We start from the raw sequence: 18,926 nt of genomic DNA, 5'->3' as shown, positions 1-18,926 counted from the left end.
AGTATGTTTGGAAATAGGAGGATCATGGGATTTAGAGGAAATGGGAAGGAAATTTATAAGCCAATCCAACACCTGCATTTTACAGATGAAAATGAAAATGAAGTCCAGGGAGATGAAGCTCTCTCTCTCCACATACACATACATATGCATACACAGATATATACACGTTATACATGTGTATATTATATATTTGTGTATATCTATCTAGACACACATTCATATAGTATAAAACATTTATATAGCACTTACTCTGCACCAGGCACTGTGCTAAGTGCTTTACAATTATCTCATTTGAGCCTCACAACAATCCAGGAAGGTGCTATTATCATCCCTGTCACAAGGGAAATGGGTAGTGGGGATGGGGGTGGGGTCCTTAAAGAATTACACCCTCTTGCACACAAATCCAATTAGAATAAAATAATCTTTTATTTAAGCACTAGAGAAAGGAGACCTCTAGAGGAGTCTCATGGGGGGATAGTTCCAGAGACATGGTTCTCTGAGATACCTATCTCCTCTAACAGGAGAAAGGCCATAGCTTTTATAGATGGTAGATGGGGTCCCCATCCTGACAATGGAAAGTTCCCTTTGGGGGTGGAGAAAGCTTGAGTGAAGGCTTGAATGAGAGGAGTTCTGGAGTTATCTCGGTCCTGGCAGCAATCATACCTAATGGGCTTATCTCTCTTCTCAAGGTGTGTTTGTCCTTTAGCTAGTGGGCCAGTTTCCCAACCCCCATAACAATCCCCACTTTACAGATGAAGAAACTGAGGCAAGCAGGTCCAGTGATTTGCCCAGGGTCACACAAGTCTGAAGTTGTATTTGAACTAGGGTCTTCCTGACCTCCGGCCTCTCTCTAAAGACATCTCTCAGGAGGTCCAAAATGAAACTATTTCCTTCTCCCTCCATTTCTGTTGAGAGCACCTCCATCCTTCCAGCCCCCATGGCTCACAAGTTTGGAGCCACCTTTTACTTTTTTCTCCTCTTCCTCACTAATTAGTTGCTGAGTATCATCAGTTCTAGCTCCACAATATATCTGCCTCCTACTTTCTTCTCACAGCTACTACCTTAGTTTCAGGTCTTTATCATTTGCTATTTGGATAATGGAAATAGCCTGGTTGGCCCTCTTGTCTTCAGTCCCTTCCTTTCCAATCCATCTCCCATACAACTGTCAAAGTGATAATACAGCACACATCTGACCATGTCACTACTTTTCCTTATGGTGCTTCCTATGTGAGGCTTTTGCTGATCACCCTATTGCCTAAAACTTCCTTGCCTTTACCTAGGTTGGCTTTTGCATATGCTTATATATGCATATTTGTCTTCTCCCACAGACAGGAAGCCCCTCAAAGGGAGGGACAATTTGGTCTTTGTACTCAGTGCCTTCCACGCTCAATAAATTCTGACAACTGAATAGTAGTTTTCTAGTCACCAAGTCCCTCATGAGCGAAAATGCCTTGGGAAAGGGTGGCTGTTGCCCAACTGGTTGGGACCCTGGTTCTACTCCAATGAGTTAACCTGGGAAATAATCAAGCACCACCAGGGTGTCTAATGCTGGAGAAATAAGAAAAGGGTTACATTATTCAAGAAAGCAGAATGAAAAATTTCATGGTAAAGGATGCAATGATCAAAGTTATCATTTTAAAAGAACATGTTAAGGGAATTGGACAACATAGGATTGCTTTGGTGTGTTTATTAAAATACATACATACATACAACCGAAAGATCTGTTGGAAACTATGTATGAAAACTGTAGTTCAATGACCATAGCTCAGCTCAAAATACTTTCACTTTAAAAAAAAACCCCAACATTCATTTCCTAATCCTCAGTTCTTTTAGAAGATCTGGTTTTTCCCCTAAAGCCTTTGAGTTTAAGCAGTTATACTAAAAATGAAAACTAATAAGGTGGGGGACATGGGTGCAAAACACTGAATAAGTCAGGCTTAGTTGATGTGGTTAGTTTTACTCAAATGTTTCCTGTCCCTTCTTTTTTATTGTTGGTTAAAAGGGGAGGGATAGGGATACGATAGAAAATTAAGGTGATGTAAGCACAAAATCTCAACAGCAATTTAAATTTTAAATTAAAAAAATCTTTTACAGAGCTGCTGCAAAAGCTGCAGGGGAGGGGGGGAGACAGGAGCTCCCTGATCTTGTCTTTCCTTTGTAAGGCCAAGGCTGTGTTTTCTAAGCACCCTTGGCTACATTACATTTTCTCTGGAATGTTTTAAGTGTCTTTGGTCCTTTTATCCTAAATATCACATCAACCAAAACAGAACAGACTCTTTATCACATGGTTTTTCAATGTTCCCCATAAAAATCTGACCATATGATGATGTGCCCCCAAAAGCTTGAAGAGATCTGTACCTAATCACCAATGGAGAACCATAAAGGGCTAGTAGCAGTATGAAACAACGCCTCTCCTCCCTTTGCTTTTAGAGTTGAGAGCAAAATGTCCTGCTCTGAGTGTCACATCCCAACAAGACACTTAGGTAAATCAAATGACTGAATTGCATTGTTCACGAGACACAAAGAACAGAGGGCTTTCCCAAACATCACAAGCTTTTCTGCCCTTAAAGAAAAAGATGATTTAAAAAAAAAACAACTAACTCCAAGATTAGCTGTGCTTCTTTGATAATAAAACCCATATCCCGACTCTCCTGGCTTAATTTCATAAGATTAAGGCTAAAATAGCTACCATGATATAAAAAAGGGAAAGGATGATTGGAGTTTGGGATGGAAATATACATTAGAGCAAGCAAGTGTTGAAGACAGTTGTTAGTGCTTTTTCTATAGTTCCTCTTTTCTAGATGGAGTAAGTACCATTGACATCCAAAAAAAATCATCTTCACTCTCTCCTGAAGCAAAGAAGTTGTCTGGGGCCATTCCTGTTTATGAAATCCTAGCATGAATTGGAAGAGTGACTTAGGTTCATAGCACTAGGTTTGCTAGAGTTTAACTGTGTTTTTGGATTGAGATTATGTATACTATGTACTTCAACTTAAAAAGTCTCAGTGTTCTTTTTTTGTTTTTTGTTTTTTTTGCGGGGCAATGAGGGTTAAGTGACTTGCCCAGGGTCAAACAGCTAGTAAGTGTCAAGTGTCTGAGGCCGGATTTGAACTCAGGTCCTCCTGACTCCAGGGCCAGTGCTTTATCCACTGCGCCACCTAGCTGCCCTACCATCACTGTTCTTAACCCACCTGGAATTGTGGAGCTTTTTTTTTTTTTTAAATGAAAAGTCCTTCACCTCAATACTAAATTGATTTATCTAAGTAGACATGAATTTTTAAAATAGAGATCAGACTGATTTTGAACAATATACATATGATATTGGATGAGGGGAAAGAAAGGAATTCAGATGTCTGATTCCATCAGTATGTGGACTTCCTAGTGTGGAAATGCCCTCTATAGATGTAAATTGGCAACTTTCCTTCAGCTGTTGGGGTCACTGAACGTCTAAGTGACTTGCCTAGAGTCACAAAGCCAGTATGCACCAGAGACAGCACCTGAACGCAGGTCTTCCTGACTCTTTGGCTGGCCTTCTATCCACTATACCATGTTGCCTTTCTTACAGACATTTGCCTTTATTCATTAATTTCAAATACAAACTCACTGAAGTCTCAAATATCAAATAGTTTTCATGATGCCATAGTGCTAGCCTCAAGTCAGGAAGACCTGGCTTCATGTCCCACTTCTGGCATATACTACTTGTGTGACCCTGGTCAAGTCACTTAACCTCCAAGTATACCAGGCAATTCTGACCGTAAGTTCTGAAAAAGGTGCAGATCTCTTGGTAGAGAAAATTCTCATTGAGCGCTCCCTACAGCTATGAAATCACAGGTCTGGTTAAAAAATAAATTCTTAAGTGCAGAAATTAAGTGTTTCTAGTCACAATGCTCACAATATAAACTCAGGAGGAAGAAAAAACTATGTGAAATGATGAAACCTCCTTATAATACAATTTTGGTCCACCTGATACATCTCAGTATATCAAATGCAATGGAATTAATCTCAGCAAACTAAAAGCATGTAACTAGATCAAGCAATTGATAATACTATGAGCAGACATTTATATAGTGCTTTAAAGGTCTATAAAGCACTTTATATACATTATGTTCAGGGTTTCCTTTCTCATATATGTAGGAATTGGTCTGATGTAGAAACAAGCAGAGAAAAAAAAATCAGCAGACATTGGGGTGGTTAGTTATTAATTTAACTTAAAGGCTTTAATAGCAGAAGGGTTTCCTCAGAAACCTAAAGACTGTGTAAGATCTCAAATGGCTAATGTAGAGGACAGTTTTCCCTCATTCAATAAAGTGCTGCAGATTTGGAAACAAAATTTACAGTATTTTTTTACTTGCCACAAAGCAGGTAGAATAAGGGAAAATTTTAGAAATAATTCTCTGTGATACAATGCTATGAGATCCTTAAGAAATGGCAGCTTAAGGCTTGGAGAGCATAGCAATCTTTGGGGTCAAAGTGAGTTTTTCTCTGAAAGCACTGATCAGTGATTGGAGTATGTAAAAAAAAAAATCAATGGAGGAAATCATTCCAATTATGGTACCCAGAATTCACAAATATTCTCCCCAAATGCCCCACCCATCAAGTTTAGCATAGCTAAGATAAAAGGTAGGGCAGGTACAGCAACTTGCTTCCTGAATGTTAAAATGCCCATGGTTTATCAGCTCAACCACAGTAAACAAGCTTTAGTCATTAGCATGGGCAGATCAGACCTCCTTCTGAGACACTGGCAACTGTTTAATCTGTCTGCTCTGAACAACCTGCAAAGCTTGATGAAGTTGAGTCTCCAATGCACTTCTCAAATTGTCCACATTCACAGCTGGCAAGGAGTTGAAGCTGATGAGAATACCATCCTTCTGAGCTGTCTCCTCCACAGGATAAGGAGACAAATCTCGCCGTCTCCTCCGAAGGTCAGAACCAACTTGAGATTTTAGTTCCCGGTTAGGTTTTCCATTATCAGACTTCTGATTGGGCAATTTCAGTCCGTGCTCGGGATCTAGCTGCTCAGGATCCTGGACATTCTCCTCCCCTGGTTCCTGCTGATTCTCCACACCAGGGCTGCCGTTAGCAGCGAGGGCATCTTTTCTTGCCTCCATATGACTTGCGTGATTTAGGTCATTGTGCCTGTCGCTATCTGACTCGCTCTGGCGTTTCTGCTGATGTAGCGATTTCTGGGGCTGAGAACCATCCTGCCTAATTATGTGGGTCTTCACTTCAGAGTCTCTCATCTCAGCTCCTCCCTCTTTGGGGAGGACTGCGGTAGGAAGTACTGCTGCCCCTTTTGCAGCTTTCCTTTTCTCTTGGGAGCCTCTCGCCTGTTCTTCCTGACTTTTTCCAGGCAATTCCTGAACTTCAAGTTTCTTCCCTTTTGGGTTTCCTCCAGGCCCCATGAGATGCTTCACATCAGCCTGTAACAAGTTCTTATGAAGGGCATCTCCCATGTACCCCTCAGGGTTACCTGCTTTGGATGTGTCATGCTGAACATCACCCTTCTTGCTGTCCTGGGGCCTGGCCTTGGGAACCTTGAGCTCAGTGCCAATGCTGACACCGAAAGAAGGAGCTTTATTCTTCCCAGCAGTCTGATCAGGCTCCTCACCAGGATGCTGCTGCTGCTCTCTGGGATGGACCGGAGCTTCCAAACCCTGTCTAAGAACGTTCTTGACTGATTCCCCAACTTTTGGGTCTTGATTTTCCTTCTCTGTATTCATAGGAATGCCACCTGCTTCAGGCTGTATTTCTAACGGCAGAAAAAGAAAACAAGTTAACACAGTGAGTGCAAATAAACACAGATCTAAAGAGAAAGGTGAAAAGAACCCCAAAGCAGGCAAATAAGAACATTCAGTAGAAAAGATGCCCCACAGCGTGTCAGACAGCCAAGGCTCGCCATCAGTGACACCAGTAAAATGAAGGTACTGAAAATATGGGCTAAAAGACAAGGGGGCGTGAGAGCAAAGCAGTCTATAAAGCCAAGTGCACATGCTCATCATCCCAATTATTTCTGGGCATGAACTGTGTGGTCTGGATCAGGCCTTCTGATCCTTGCCCACGGCTGGCCCTACCTTGCTTTGGCCTATCACCGCCATCTTCGTCCTGCCTCTGCTGGTGGATCTCCTTGTGCTGCTCTTCGATCACGGCCAGCAGCTTCTCCTGCTGGTCCAGCAGCCGCTTTTGCTGCACCTGCTGTTCTTTAATCACTTGCAACAGGACCACATGATCAAGCATCTCTGCCTTGCCAGCTTCTGACAGTCAAACAAAAACAAAAACAGACTGCTGGGGGCATGAGCACTGACTGTAGAAAGGTCATTTGTAGAACTCTCCTTTCTTGGAGTGATATCCCACAGCTAACAACTTTCTTATACGCCTCAGTTGTGCAAATAGTTGCTAACCCATTCACTCACAGTTAATAACTTGTACCAGGTGAGATCAAAAGAAGCTGCTTTTCATTTATTTGACATGCTGTATGTGGGCACTCAGGGGCTGGCAAGCTGATCATCAGATTAATTCACACTTCTGATAGGCCGGGGCCAAAGCCCAACTCCTAGCAGTGACCAAACTGTTTTTTTTTTTTGTCTCTTATTTGCACACCAACTCGTAGCTTAGAAACATCAAAATTAGGCCCAATTGTTCCTCAATCAAAATACTAAGAATGAAGAATTCTTCTACTAAACTTGGAATGTTTTTAATGACCTAAGAACATGCAATAAGCCTTCTGCTCCACCTTTTAAAAAAGAATATATGATAAAACTTTTTAATATCATTTTTTCTTTGACCTACTGGAGAAAGAGGAATAAGCTTTGAGAAACCAGCGTCCTCTTCTCCAGAGACTCTCTCTGGGCAATCTTCAGGACTAGAGAAAATGCTGCAATCTTTTCCAACAGCTAGCCTTTACCTATGCTAGGTTAGTTACACTAACACCTTTGAAGCACAGGGGTATATTATCTGTCCTTTTGGCTTGAGGGTCCTATGAATACTGGTAAAGACTGGCTTCTCAGGAATAGGCTAATTTTAGCCCACTATGCTCCTAAAATGTGGCTGCTGAAGTCAGGAGGCTTTGAATAAGGACATTATCTGGGAATTCTAAAGCCTAGAGATAAAAGAATATGAACTCCAAAATGAAGAAGGTAAAATAATGAGAGCAAGAGATCCTTCTTACACAAAATGACACTGTTGATAATGGTAACAGAACATCTTTGAGTTTTGTTTTGTTTTGTCTCTAACAGTGAGCATGGGTTTGCACTAATGCACACACAGTTTCTCTTCTACTATTGGCATAAATTTCGAAGAAAACTGGCCGGGGTTACAAATATAACCTGAGCCTGGTCAACAGAATAAAGTTAACTGCTCTATACAAGCGCAAGCCTACAACTTGAGCCTTATTAATACTGTCCTCTGACCAAATGAACCACTTTCATTTAAATAAAATCTGCCATATGCGAAAGATTACAGGGAATCCTGATGCCCTGGGGCTCTAGAGCAGAACAAAACCCTTTTCAAAGAATGCCTATGTAGCTGTAACTCTTTCTTTGTATATTTTAAAACAAATGTCTAATTGACATTTTCTTTGTTCTTAAGCAGTTGTCAACCATTATAACAGAAAGGCCTCCCATAGGGGAGTATACACACATAATTGTATGTATCCAACACTTCCCTTTATAAAGGCCACAACCTAGACTCTTCTTAAAAACCTCACTAAGAGTCAAAGGTATACTAAGAAGCCAGCAGATAAAGGGCTACAAGTCTGCTAGCAAAGGATGTATTCCATGGCTTGACTGGATTTAATACAAGGTGGAGATGACAAGCTTTCCCTAAAAACCAGGACTCTGAAACATGCAGCTCAAGATTTCAACCCAGCAGGACCACAGAACAAAGCTTTACTGATGGAAAGAAAGCCATTCCTGCATATTAACATATACACAGAATATATTAATCTACAGTTAGAGATCCCTGTTTACCTCCTCCAACTTTAATCTCTCTGAAACATGACTTAAGCAACTTTGCTTTTATAATGTGGCCTGTTTCTAACAGGTTCCATTTACAAGCTTATAACAGTCAGTTCTGTGCAAGGTGGTGGCAAGAGTGCACTCACCCATTAAGAAGTGGTGAACTTATCTACAGATACACAAACATCTGTTAAGGGTAAGGGTGCATCAGGTGTTGGGGAGAAGGACTGTGGTTGTGATATTCAAGATGACTAACTTAATGGTTGTCACTCTTCATGAGGTTCTGAGAGACATGCTCATGCAAAATACTTACAAGATCGTGCACATTATCATCTTTGTAATTTAAGATTGCTGTCCTTTGATTTTAAAATCCTGAGTGAATAGGCTTTTTATTTTAACACAGTCCTTTTGCTTCATACCTGCTACTAGCTTTTTAATCTCAGCTGTTTCAGTTCCATTGAAAGGCATAAGGAAGAGAAACAGATTAGGAAACCATGAAATGTCTCTCCCTCTTTCATAAAGTAAAAATAAAAGCATCAAACAGGCGTAAGAGGTTAGTTACAGGAACTGGAACCAATCTGTATAACCAGATACCAGATTGGAAACAGAAAACAAACGTATATATGAATGTATATAAATACAATGCATATATATGTACATATCTAGGTATATTTTTAAAGCCACACTACTCAATTTCAGAAAGAGCCACGCAATTTTTACACCTTTGAAACATGTTAATCATTTAAAAGGGTCAGTAGAATGCAGTTTCTCCAAAGAGCCTGCATTTGCGTCTTATATTATTGCAAAACACCTGAGTGGACCAGAATTATTATTATTAAATTTATTAAATTATTAAATTTTTTACTGAGCTCTATGGGAATCTGAAAGTTCTGGAACTATGTTAGGGAGCATATTCCAGAGGAAATAAAGGGAAATGTAAATGGTACAATGCTCAAGGGAGGGGAATGGGTTATTTATGATTCCCTAGGTGCTATAGCATTGAACACTTCTGGAATTATGCTTGCAATTCCTACAAAGGGCCAATGAAGTGTGGTTCTGGAAAGACTCTACAAGAAGAGCCACAGAACACTGCAGCCATTCACCAGTCATACATTCTACCTGGAACAAGGCAAACAGGCCAAGTGATAGACCAGAGGCATAAAATACTGCCCAGTACAAATGAGTGCAGATATTATTACCAATAAATAGAAGGTGGAAACCAAATTACTTTGAGAAAGAGGATATCTTTATGACTATTGTCACAGGAAGGAAGGAAGGAAGGAAGGAAGGAAGGAAGGAAGGAAGGAAGGAAGGAAGGAAGGAAGGAAGGAAGGAAGGAAGGAAGGAAGGAAGGAAGGAAGGAAGGAAGGAAAGGAAGGAAAGGAAGGAAAGGAAGGAAGGAAAGGAAGGAAAGGAAGGAAAGGAAGGAAAGGAAGGAAAGGAAGGAAAGGAAGGAAAGGAAGGAAAGGAAGGAAAGGAAGGAAGGAAGGAAGGAAGGAAGGAAGGAAGGAAGGAAGGAAGGAAGGAAGGAAGGAAGGAAGGAAAGGAAGGAAAGGAAGGAGGGAGGGAGGGAGGGGGGTAGAGAGAGGGGGAGAGAGAGAGAGAGAGAGAGAGAGAGAGAGAGAGAGAGAGAGAGAGAGAGAGAGAGAGAGAGAGAGAGAGCATGAGCACAATGCACCACCAAAAAACTCCTGACCCTCTACTGATAGATTTAGTTACTTACTCTCCAGGTGGCATAAGAAAGAGTCCCACAGGGGTATATTTTTCAGTGCTGGAACCAGTTCACCTGCAATTCTTTCCCCAATAAAAGTTTTTTTTAAAAGAGTTTTGTCTAGTCTGACAATGAAGAAGTGGGAAGGAAGGGAATCAGCCAAAAGAACAGCTGTTACTCTTAGTTTAGACAAGAATTAGATCCTACTGTGAGGGATTCTAAGAATTAATGCTAGAAAATAGTCTTGAATTACACAAAGTAGATTCAAACAAAAGTTGCTCACTTGAAGGAAAAGGTAACAGCAGCATCCTAGACTTGAATTTAGGGTCAAGTTGCTGCTCCTTCACCCTAAGTGAGCACAGATCTCTCAAAAAGTTGAACTATGAAGATGTCAGAAACAGTCAAGTGCTGGCATGCTCAGAAAATCAAGCAACTGATTAAAAGAAGGAAAAAAAGAAAGTTTCACAAGTTGGGTCACCTGGAGTTATCTTCCCTAAAATAAGTCTCCTGCATCTGGATGCATTAATTCTCCCACACCTGGTTTGCTTTAAATACCAGGAGTGTGAGGAATATTAGCATATCTGATTTAAGATAAAACAAAAATGGTAATTAAAAGCCATGTGACAGTGACAGATTTTTTTCTTTACAAAAATCTCAGGAAGGTGTTGGAGGGGGAAAAAACCTGTCAATGGGAACTTTCAATGGCAAAAAGAACTATTTAGCATGTTTCCTCAATTGAAAACACAGATAATGATAAGTTGTTCCTTTCTGGCTGTAAAACAGATATATACTTATTAGGCATCAGTGGGTTATGAGGGAACCAAAGGTCATGATATAAAAAATGTTTAAAATAATTATTTTTAGAAACAATCCTCTGAAAAAGTGTTCCAAATCACCAATGTTAAGAGAAATGTGAATTAAAACAAATTCAAAGTGCCACGTCACGTACAGCAGATTGGTAAGGATGACAACAGAGGAAAATGGCAGTTGCTGGAAGACAGGCACACAAATTCACTGTTGGTAGAGCTCTATTCTGGTCATAACCTTTCCCAAAAGCAGTTTGAAACTGTACTGGAGAAAGTCATGAAGCTATACAGCCTTTTTTGGGGGTACGGGGGCAGTGAGGGTTAAGTGACTTTCCCAGGGTCACACAGCTAGTAAGTGTCAAGTGTCTGAGGCCAGATTTGAACTCAGGTCCTCCTGAATCCAGCGTTGGTGCTTTATCCACTGTGCCATCTAGCTGCCCCTCTATACAGGCTTTTTTTTTTTTTTTTAGTGAGGCAATTGGGGTTAAGTGACTTGCCCAGGGTCACACAGCTAGTAAGTGTTAAGTGTCTGAGGCCGGATTTGAACTCAGGTACTCCTGACTCCAGGGCCGGTGCTCTATCCACTGCACCACCTAGCTGCCCCTTCTATACAGGCTTTTGACCCAGAAATATCACTTTTAAGTATATACTCCCAAAGATGTCACATAGATACAAGTGTACAAAAATATTCACAGAGGTACTTTTTGTTGTAATGAATAATTGGGTGGGTTATTTATATTCTAATAAACAAAGTGGATGCCTACCAATTGGGGAATGGCTGAACAAACTGTGGTATATAAGTGTAAGGTGGAACAGTAGATAGAGCCTTCTGGAGATCAGAAAAATCTGAACTCAAATCTGGCCTCAGACACTTACTAGCTGTGTGACCAGAAAATTACTTAACCTTTGCCTCAGTTTCCTCATCTGTATAAAAGGGATAATAATAGCAACTGCCTTGCCAGGTTGTTGTGAAGAGCAAATTCTCATTTGTAACTTGTAAAGGCTTAGGACAGCGACTGGAACATAGTAAGTGCTATATAAATGTTAGTTATTATTATAATTGTACTGTAAGGAATTGTAAGGAAACAATAAAAAGGACAGGTTCAAGGAAACCTAGGAAGAATTACATGAACTGATGCAGTGATGAGTATAAATTACACAATGACCTTAATGATAAAAACAACTTTGATAGATTTCAGAACTCTGATATATAAAATATACAGTGACCCATCATGACTTTAGAAGACTAATAATGAAGCATGCTCTCCACCATGCCTAGTATATGCAGCATATTTAATAACTGCCTTTTAACTGACTGACAGAAAAGTAATGAGACTAGAGGTGCCATTTGAGACATACAATTCAGACTCAGACAATGTGCTGGTTTGCTTTCTTCAACTCTACTTATTTGTTTTAGAGGAAGGTTTCATGGGTTGGGATAGTGATGCAAAACCAAAAAAAGAAAAGAAAAGAAATAAAAAATGAGTTATTGAAGTACTTAAAAATACACAGTGGAGAGCAAAGCAAATTCACAACAGGACACAGAATTGGACCAGTTCTGTTACCACAATGTTCAATTAACAGGCAGTTTTAAAAAAGAAACTATGTAACAGAAGTCGAGTTTCACATATAATCATTTCTGTTGTTCTTTGTACAGTAAAATGTTCATTAAGTTCTTAATAATAAGAAAGTTTATATTTTAAAAAAATGACTTACCTTCTAACTTGCTGCCTGGGTTGTCTTCCTGTTGCCCTTCAACATTTCTTATCTCTCTCAGCTCAGGATTTTGTCCTAAGATCAGATCTGGTTTCTCTGGGGGGAGAAGAGCCTTCCCACCTGCAGACATGGAGCAAGGGCTCATTTGTTTTGTTGTTTTTTTTTTTTAAAGAAAAGAAGGTGAAGGAGGAACAAAAGAAGGTGGCAGATGTTTTCTAAAATTACTCTCTATATCTCCCCTCCTCCCCTCTGCGTCAGCACAGTTTATATTCAACCTGATGATCACCAGGGAAGTAATAAAAAAATATTTAACAATCTTATAGACTTGTGGCAGCAAGCCAATGTTAACTACCTTAGCCAATTAAAATGCAAGAACAGTCCTAACTAGCTTTTAGATGGGCACTTAACAATGTGTTACCTGTCAAATGCTCCCAGCTCTTTGTCCCCAGTGTGCTCCCAGACACACAAGAACAGCATGGCACCTGACATTTAGTAGTCTAGCAAACAATTGTTTGACAGATATTATAGTAGCTGTCAAGCCACCAGATTCTTCGTTTTCCCCAACAGCTGCTGCAGGGGCTGCTACATTCACATGCTAATCTTGTGAAATGAAAAAGAAACACTGGGACATAGGGGACATTTCCCCAACCCAGTTTCTCCCAGTCCTGGAGAACAAGGGGAGGAGAATTTGCCAAGATGAGTCACAAAGGAGGATACCTACCAGCATCAATCTTTTCCATGGACTTCATAATCTCCCCCACTTTTCCTGGCAATTGAACGTCATTTGCATTCTTCCTTTCATCCACAGGATTGGCTTTCTTCTGGTCATTGGAAATTACCACTTGGGCCCCTGGCTGAAGCTCTTTATTGCCTGGCCCTAGGTCTTCACGTGCTGGCTGTTTGGCTGGCTGGCCATTTGCTTCTAGGATCCTTTGGAGATCTTCAGGCGGACGGTCCAGTGCTTTTGAGGCCTGATTCTCTTTCTCTTTGTTCTGTGGTTCATTTTTCTCTTTTTCAGAATTTTCATGGTCCAGGGCTGGTGCTCTATCTAACGCCCCGGGGGCATTTTCATCTTTGGATGGGAGTTTCTCCTTCTCTGGTTCTTCTCTGTCTTGACCCTCATCTACCACAACTTCATCATGTGGCACTGGAGGCTCATGGCGGTGGGCTTCTCCCACAGGTAAAGCAATACCTAGAATGATATTCGTTAAACATCTTTAGAACCTGGTTTATATCAGGGATCATCTAATGCATGGAACGTAGCCTAGAACCAAGCTTTAGAAGAGTACAAATCAATGTGTGCTATTGCTTCTTACAAATTCCACTTGTTGAGAAGTCAAGGATTGACGTTCTTTCTAGCAAACTACAGAAGAAGCAACTGCTTTGATTTATAAGGGAGTCAACCATATCCAAAAGGTAAAAAGGGTGGCAATGATCAGAATCTCTGACTAAGCTGAAGAGAAAGTATCATGCAACACGAAAAATCTTTCTTGGATGTATCTCAAATTCTTCCCTTTTTGTTCCCACACTTTCCACCTGGCCCTCTGCTAGCACACTACCTTGATCAGGACGATCAAGCTGCACCTCCTCCTGCTTCTCCTTGTGCTCATCCCTTTGGGGAACATTCACAGGACCTCTGATCTGAGGTGGCTCCACTTCATCTTTCTTGTTCGGCAGTTTCGGCTTATCACGGTTGTCCTTGGCCACTTCAACAACTGGGTTCTGGACTATAAGCATAGCACAGTTAATTGAACATGGTTTCCACATGGCTGCACTGTCAATCAATAGAAGGAATTGGGACAATTTTTCTGGGCTGTAATCACATTTCACCAGGAAATGGCAGAGGCCAGGCAGCTTCTCTCCGCCCTCCTTCAATCATTAGCAGCTATGAAGTAAAGAAAACTGTCATTTTTCATGTATATTCACAACAAAAATGTCAAAATGCAATTTATACCTAGCATGATGTAGAAGGGGCAAAATTCTATTCACTAACAAGCTCATGCCACCAGGTGGCAGCATAGACTCGTCTCTGATTCTTGAACTGGTTACCAATATTTTAATAGAATTAATATTGGAGCAAATTTCCATATTGGTCTATATGCTCTATATTCTTCCAGCTTTGGGGGCCATGATCATGACAAGATTCTGGAACCTTTCAACCAAAGGGGGAAAAAGGGGGCCCAAGGGGAGAACCACAGCAAAGGAAGTGATTGCTTAAAGGAATTAATGAAATAGTTTAAAAAATTTTGTTCTCAATGACTTGCAACAGTTGAATTACCAAAGAGAGGATACAAAAGGGGAGAACAGATACTTTTCCAAAACAGTAGCCCTTTCCTGTCTTTAATATTACAAAGTGTATATTTTTGTTACAAAAAAAAAATTCACATGGCCATTGTCACTGGTATGTCAACAAATTTTTTTTTTGGGGAGGGGGGAGGCAATTGGGGTTAAGTGACTTGCCCAGGGTCACACAGCTAGTAAGTGTCAAGTGGCTGAGGCCGGATTTGAACTCAGGTCTTACTGAATCCAGGGCTGGTGCTCTATCCACTGCACCACCTAGCTATCCCCTCAACCAATCATTCTTAAGAGAAATAAATAGCCTTCAGCAGAATGTCAACAATGCATTTCTTAGAAAAATACTTCATACTGGAGGCCTTGGGGGTGGGGGTGGAAGGGGTCCATTCCATATGATAAAGACCAAAAAAAGTAAAATGCAATAAAACAGTATAATTTCTTCTGTTCATTATTCCAAAGACATGGTTTTCCTAAAGAAGGGAGGAAGGAGAAATTCATTTCTACATTGGAAGCAAAGTACCTTGAGTAAACTATCACTAAATCAAATAGCATATGTTAAATACTTCCTATGTGGCAGGAACTGTGCTAAGGGACAGGAATTCAAAGCAAGGACCTCAGGAAGTATATATTCTAATGGAGGAGAAAACATATAAATAACTAGGTACATACAAGGTCTACACAGAGTAGATACAGATGATCTGAAAGAGGGGTCCACAGAACAGCTGGAAGGACCAGGGAAGGGGTTGCTAGAGAAGGTGGGATTGCAACTGAATACTGAATGAAAACTAGGGAAGCTAAGAGATCTCAGAGGTGGATGGGGAGAACATTACAGGGATGGAGGTCACCCATTGAAAAGGCACTAAGCTGGGAGACAGCAACTGCAAGAAGGCTAGAAAGGCAGGAAGTGACTGGGTTATGAGAAGCTTTAAATGCCAGAGGACTTGGGGGTAATAAGGAGCATTCAGTCAATAAGCATTTATTATGTGCCAGACATAATAAGTATTTCCAAGTGCTGGAGATACAAAAAGAGGCAAAAGACAGTTCCTGCCCTCAGGGAGCTCACAGTCTAATGGGGGAGAAAACAAGCAAACAAATACATACAAGTAGGTTATACATGGGATAAGCAGGAGATAATTAACAGAGAAAAGGTACTAGAATTGAGAGGGGTTGGTTTGGAAAATCTTCCTGTAGAAGATGAAATTTTAGTTGGTAAGTACTTCTTTCAAGTGAAAGAAGCCAGGGAAGGCAGTAGGCAGAGATGAGGAGGGAGAGCATCCCAAGAGATGAAAGGTATTTTTTGTGGAACAAGGCTAGTTATCACAGAGTGTGTGATGGGGAGTGAGGTGTAAAGGAGACTGGAAGGGGGTGGGGCATGTCATGACTGTGACCTGATCAGACTTGTGCTTTAGGGAAATCACTTTGAATGGAAGGTGGATTGGAGTGGGGAGAGACAAGACAGGCAGACCCACCAGCAGGCTACTGTAACAGTCCAGGTGGGAAATGATGAAGGCACACATAAGGGTAGCGGAGAGAAGGGAGCATATTCAAGAGAGGCTGCAAAGCTGAAATCAACCAGCCTTGACAATATATTAAATATGGGGGCATGCTGGCCTGGGGGAGTGAGAGATAGTGAGGAGTTTAGGATGAGAGCCTGGGGGACTGGGAGGATGGTGATGCCCTTGACAGTAACAGGCATATTGGAAGGGGGAGAATTTAGAGGGAAAGGTAATTAATTCAGTTTTGGACAAGTTGTGTTTAAGATGTTCATTGGACATCTAGTTCCAGATGTCTGAAAGGCAGTTAGAGATTCAAGACTGGAGGGCAGCAGAGAGAGAGGTGAGGGCAGGATAGGGAGATTTGAGAATCATCAGCATAGAGATGCTAATTAAATTCATGGAAGCTGATGAGATCACCAAGTGAAGTTATATAGGGGGAGAAAAGAAGATAGCTTAGCCTCAAACACCTGTGGTTAGAAGTCATGATCTGGATAAGGATCCAGCAAAGGAGACTGGAAAGGAGCAGTCTGATAGGTAGAACTAGAAGCAGGCCAGAGAAAAGAGAGTATCAAGGAGATGATTGTTGATCAGTGTCAAAGGCTGAAGAAAGGTTAAGAATGAGTACTGAGAAAAGAACACTGGATTTGGGAATCAAAAGAGGGTACCTTGAACTCACTGAGGAGAGGGCAGAGAGTGGGTGATAACGTCCAACCTAAGCTTCAGAAAAATCACCTTGGCAAGCTGAATGGAGAAGAGGAGAGAGGGGAAAAGTCTGAGGCCTGTTAGAAGGCTATTGCAAAAAAGAAAAAAGAAAAAAGAAGGCTACTGCAATAGTCTAGGCAAAAGGTGATGAAGGCCTCATAAAGGGGAGTGACAATGTGAGTAGAAAGAACAGGATATATATGAGATCTGGGGAAGGTAAAAACAACAAAACTTGGAACAGATTGGATATGTGGGATGAGTAAATGGAGTCAAAGTTGACAGTGCAGTTTTGAGTCTGAGTAACTGGGAGTAGTACTGTTCAGAGTAACAGGGAAGTTCGGAAGTGGGGAAGATTTGGGGAAAAGATAATGAGTTCTCTTTCGGACATGTTGAATTTAAGATATCAATGGGATATCCAGTTCAAGGCATCCAAAAGGCAGTTGGATATGTGAAACCCGGGGTCAGGAGAGAGTTTAGGGTCAGATCGATCAATCTGGGAATTACCTGAGTTTAAATATTGTATCAAGAAACAGAGATCTTAAGTGAAGGGTTTGGGGATTGAGGATTCAAGGACAATCAATCACATTTAGGAAAAAATGATGTACTCTTTTTCCTCCAACAAGAAAACAAAAAAAGTTTTAACAGAAAAATTGACTTTAAAAGCTTAGGAAAGCAAAATAGTGAACACATGTAGAAAGATGTGCTGTTGATAGTTTAAAATTTCCTATGTTAAACTATAAAGCAATGGGCAATTAACAAAAAAAGGTCTTTTTCCTCCCTCACCCACCCATCCCAGCTTTTCACAGCAGGATTGTAGTTTAGCCAAGTGACCTATTCAAATTAGTACACGGCCATCTAACATAGCAGGTGAAACTGTTCCAGTCGCCATGATATAATTAGCCCACTCATAGGAGCCCCTGTGCTCTAACAAGATTCAGCAATAAATCAAAAGATGTCTAGTGGATTACAAATTTAAGAAGGTGATGGGGGGGGGGGCAGAAAGAAGGGGAAAAACAACACACACACACACACACACACAAGAAAATCTCCATTCTGTAATAAGACAAAGTTGCCTCTGAGCAGTCATTTTCTCAGCAGGAAACAAAATTAAGTTCATCATCAGGGTGTGAATTAATGGTCTCTCATGCTGTTTAGAAATCTATAAGGAGCTATATATGGTTTGCAGAGAACAATTTTGCACAGGATGTGTAATAATCACTGTAACTGTATAGTCGCCCTTGAGGTCCCTTTGGATAATGTTACAGTAATGCCGTGCCTCTGAATGTTTTATGAGTGGCATTGGATTTAACAGGCAAAGGCTGAGAAGCGATAAAAGCTTCTTGGTTTACAACAACAATAACAAAAAATACAGAGTTAGGAGAATAGGGGCTCTACCTTGTGATCAGGACCAAGGAGTCTGGACTTTCTATGGCTGCCCACTCAATCCATTATCAACCTGTCCCTGCCAGTCCTATCAGCAGCTATCGAAAGGCACTGACACATGGTAGAGGTGTTTCCTAAAACCCAGGGCTTCCTAAAACATATCGAAACTTTTCATTTCTAGACAGTTTGCCAGCAATGTCTCTCAGCTATAGTAAAACTAACATAAAAACTTCTAAATCAGTAACCTAAAAACATCTCCCCCTACCCTTGCAGATTCTGATTAGATTATTACCACTGGTTATAGAAAGACCTTAAATCACAGCTTCTGTGGTTTTAACGGTGATGCTGACCATCAAGTTATTTACTACTAAAAACTTCTGTAAAAAGACAGGACTCCTTGGGATAAGAGAAAATTTAGTAATTGAATTTCTTCTCTCAGGAGGAGAACAAGTGAACCATAATAGTTTTATAAGGAAAAAGTACATGGAGCAAAGAGGATGATGGCTAAATTAGGAGATGTGAAGATAATTCTTTTTTTTTTTTATTCCGGAGAGAGACAAGTTATTTCAAAGTGAAGATCATCAATAATCCACTTCTTTAAACTACCAGTAGGGGGACCTACTTACTGTAAAGACATATGTGATATTATTTATGCTCATGATTTCTCTCCTCTTTCTCTTTATATTCTCAGGTTTAAATTGGGAAAGTAGAATTAAGAGTCCATGTAGGTCCTTAATCAATCTTTAAAAGAATCATCCCAAAACAACTCTCAGGTTCCACCTCATTCCCAACAGATGGGCAAAGATGACAAAAAAGGAAAATGACAATTATTGGAGAAGATGTGGGAGGACAGGCACACTAATGT

General features: G+C 40.7%; 1 protein-coding gene across 3 annotated transcripts in view; it reads right to left on the bottom strand.

The window, feature by feature from the left end:
* Nucleotides 1-487: 487 nt before the first annotated feature.
* The window catches only part of SLC38A10 (solute carrier family 38 member 10), a 77,826-nt gene continuing 59,387 nt past the window's right edge, over nucleotides 488-18,926 (bottom strand). For 2 of the 3 annotated variants that reach the window (XM_044001921.1, XM_044001924.1), the window contains 6 exons: nucleotides 13,745-13,912; nucleotides 12,907-13,377; nucleotides 12,186-12,305; nucleotides 8,372-8,395; nucleotides 6,072-6,251; nucleotides 488-5,749 (listed from right to left, as the gene is read on the bottom strand). In XM_044001921.1, the coding sequence (XP_043857856.1) occupies nucleotides 4,719-5,749; nucleotides 6,072-6,251; nucleotides 8,372-8,395; nucleotides 12,186-12,305; nucleotides 12,907-13,377; nucleotides 13,745-13,912 (1,994 nt within the window). In that variant the 3' untranslated portion in view covers nucleotides 488-4,718. The remainder of the gene's footprint in view (nucleotides 5,750-6,071; nucleotides 6,252-8,371; nucleotides 8,396-12,185; nucleotides 12,306-12,906; nucleotides 13,378-13,744; nucleotides 13,913-18,926) is intronic. The other variant, XM_044001923.1, reaches the window with a different exon arrangement.

Source organism: Dromiciops gliroides, chromosome 4 (genome assembly GCF_019393635.1).
Source record: "Dromiciops gliroides isolate mDroGli1 chromosome 4, mDroGli1.pri, whole genome shotgun sequence".
Taxonomy (NCBI): Eukaryota; Metazoa; Chordata; class Mammalia; order Microbiotheria; family Microbiotheriidae; genus Dromiciops; species Dromiciops gliroides.
The sequence above is the reverse complement of the archived record's forward strand: the minus strand, read 5'-3'. Positions and strand labels throughout refer to the sequence as shown.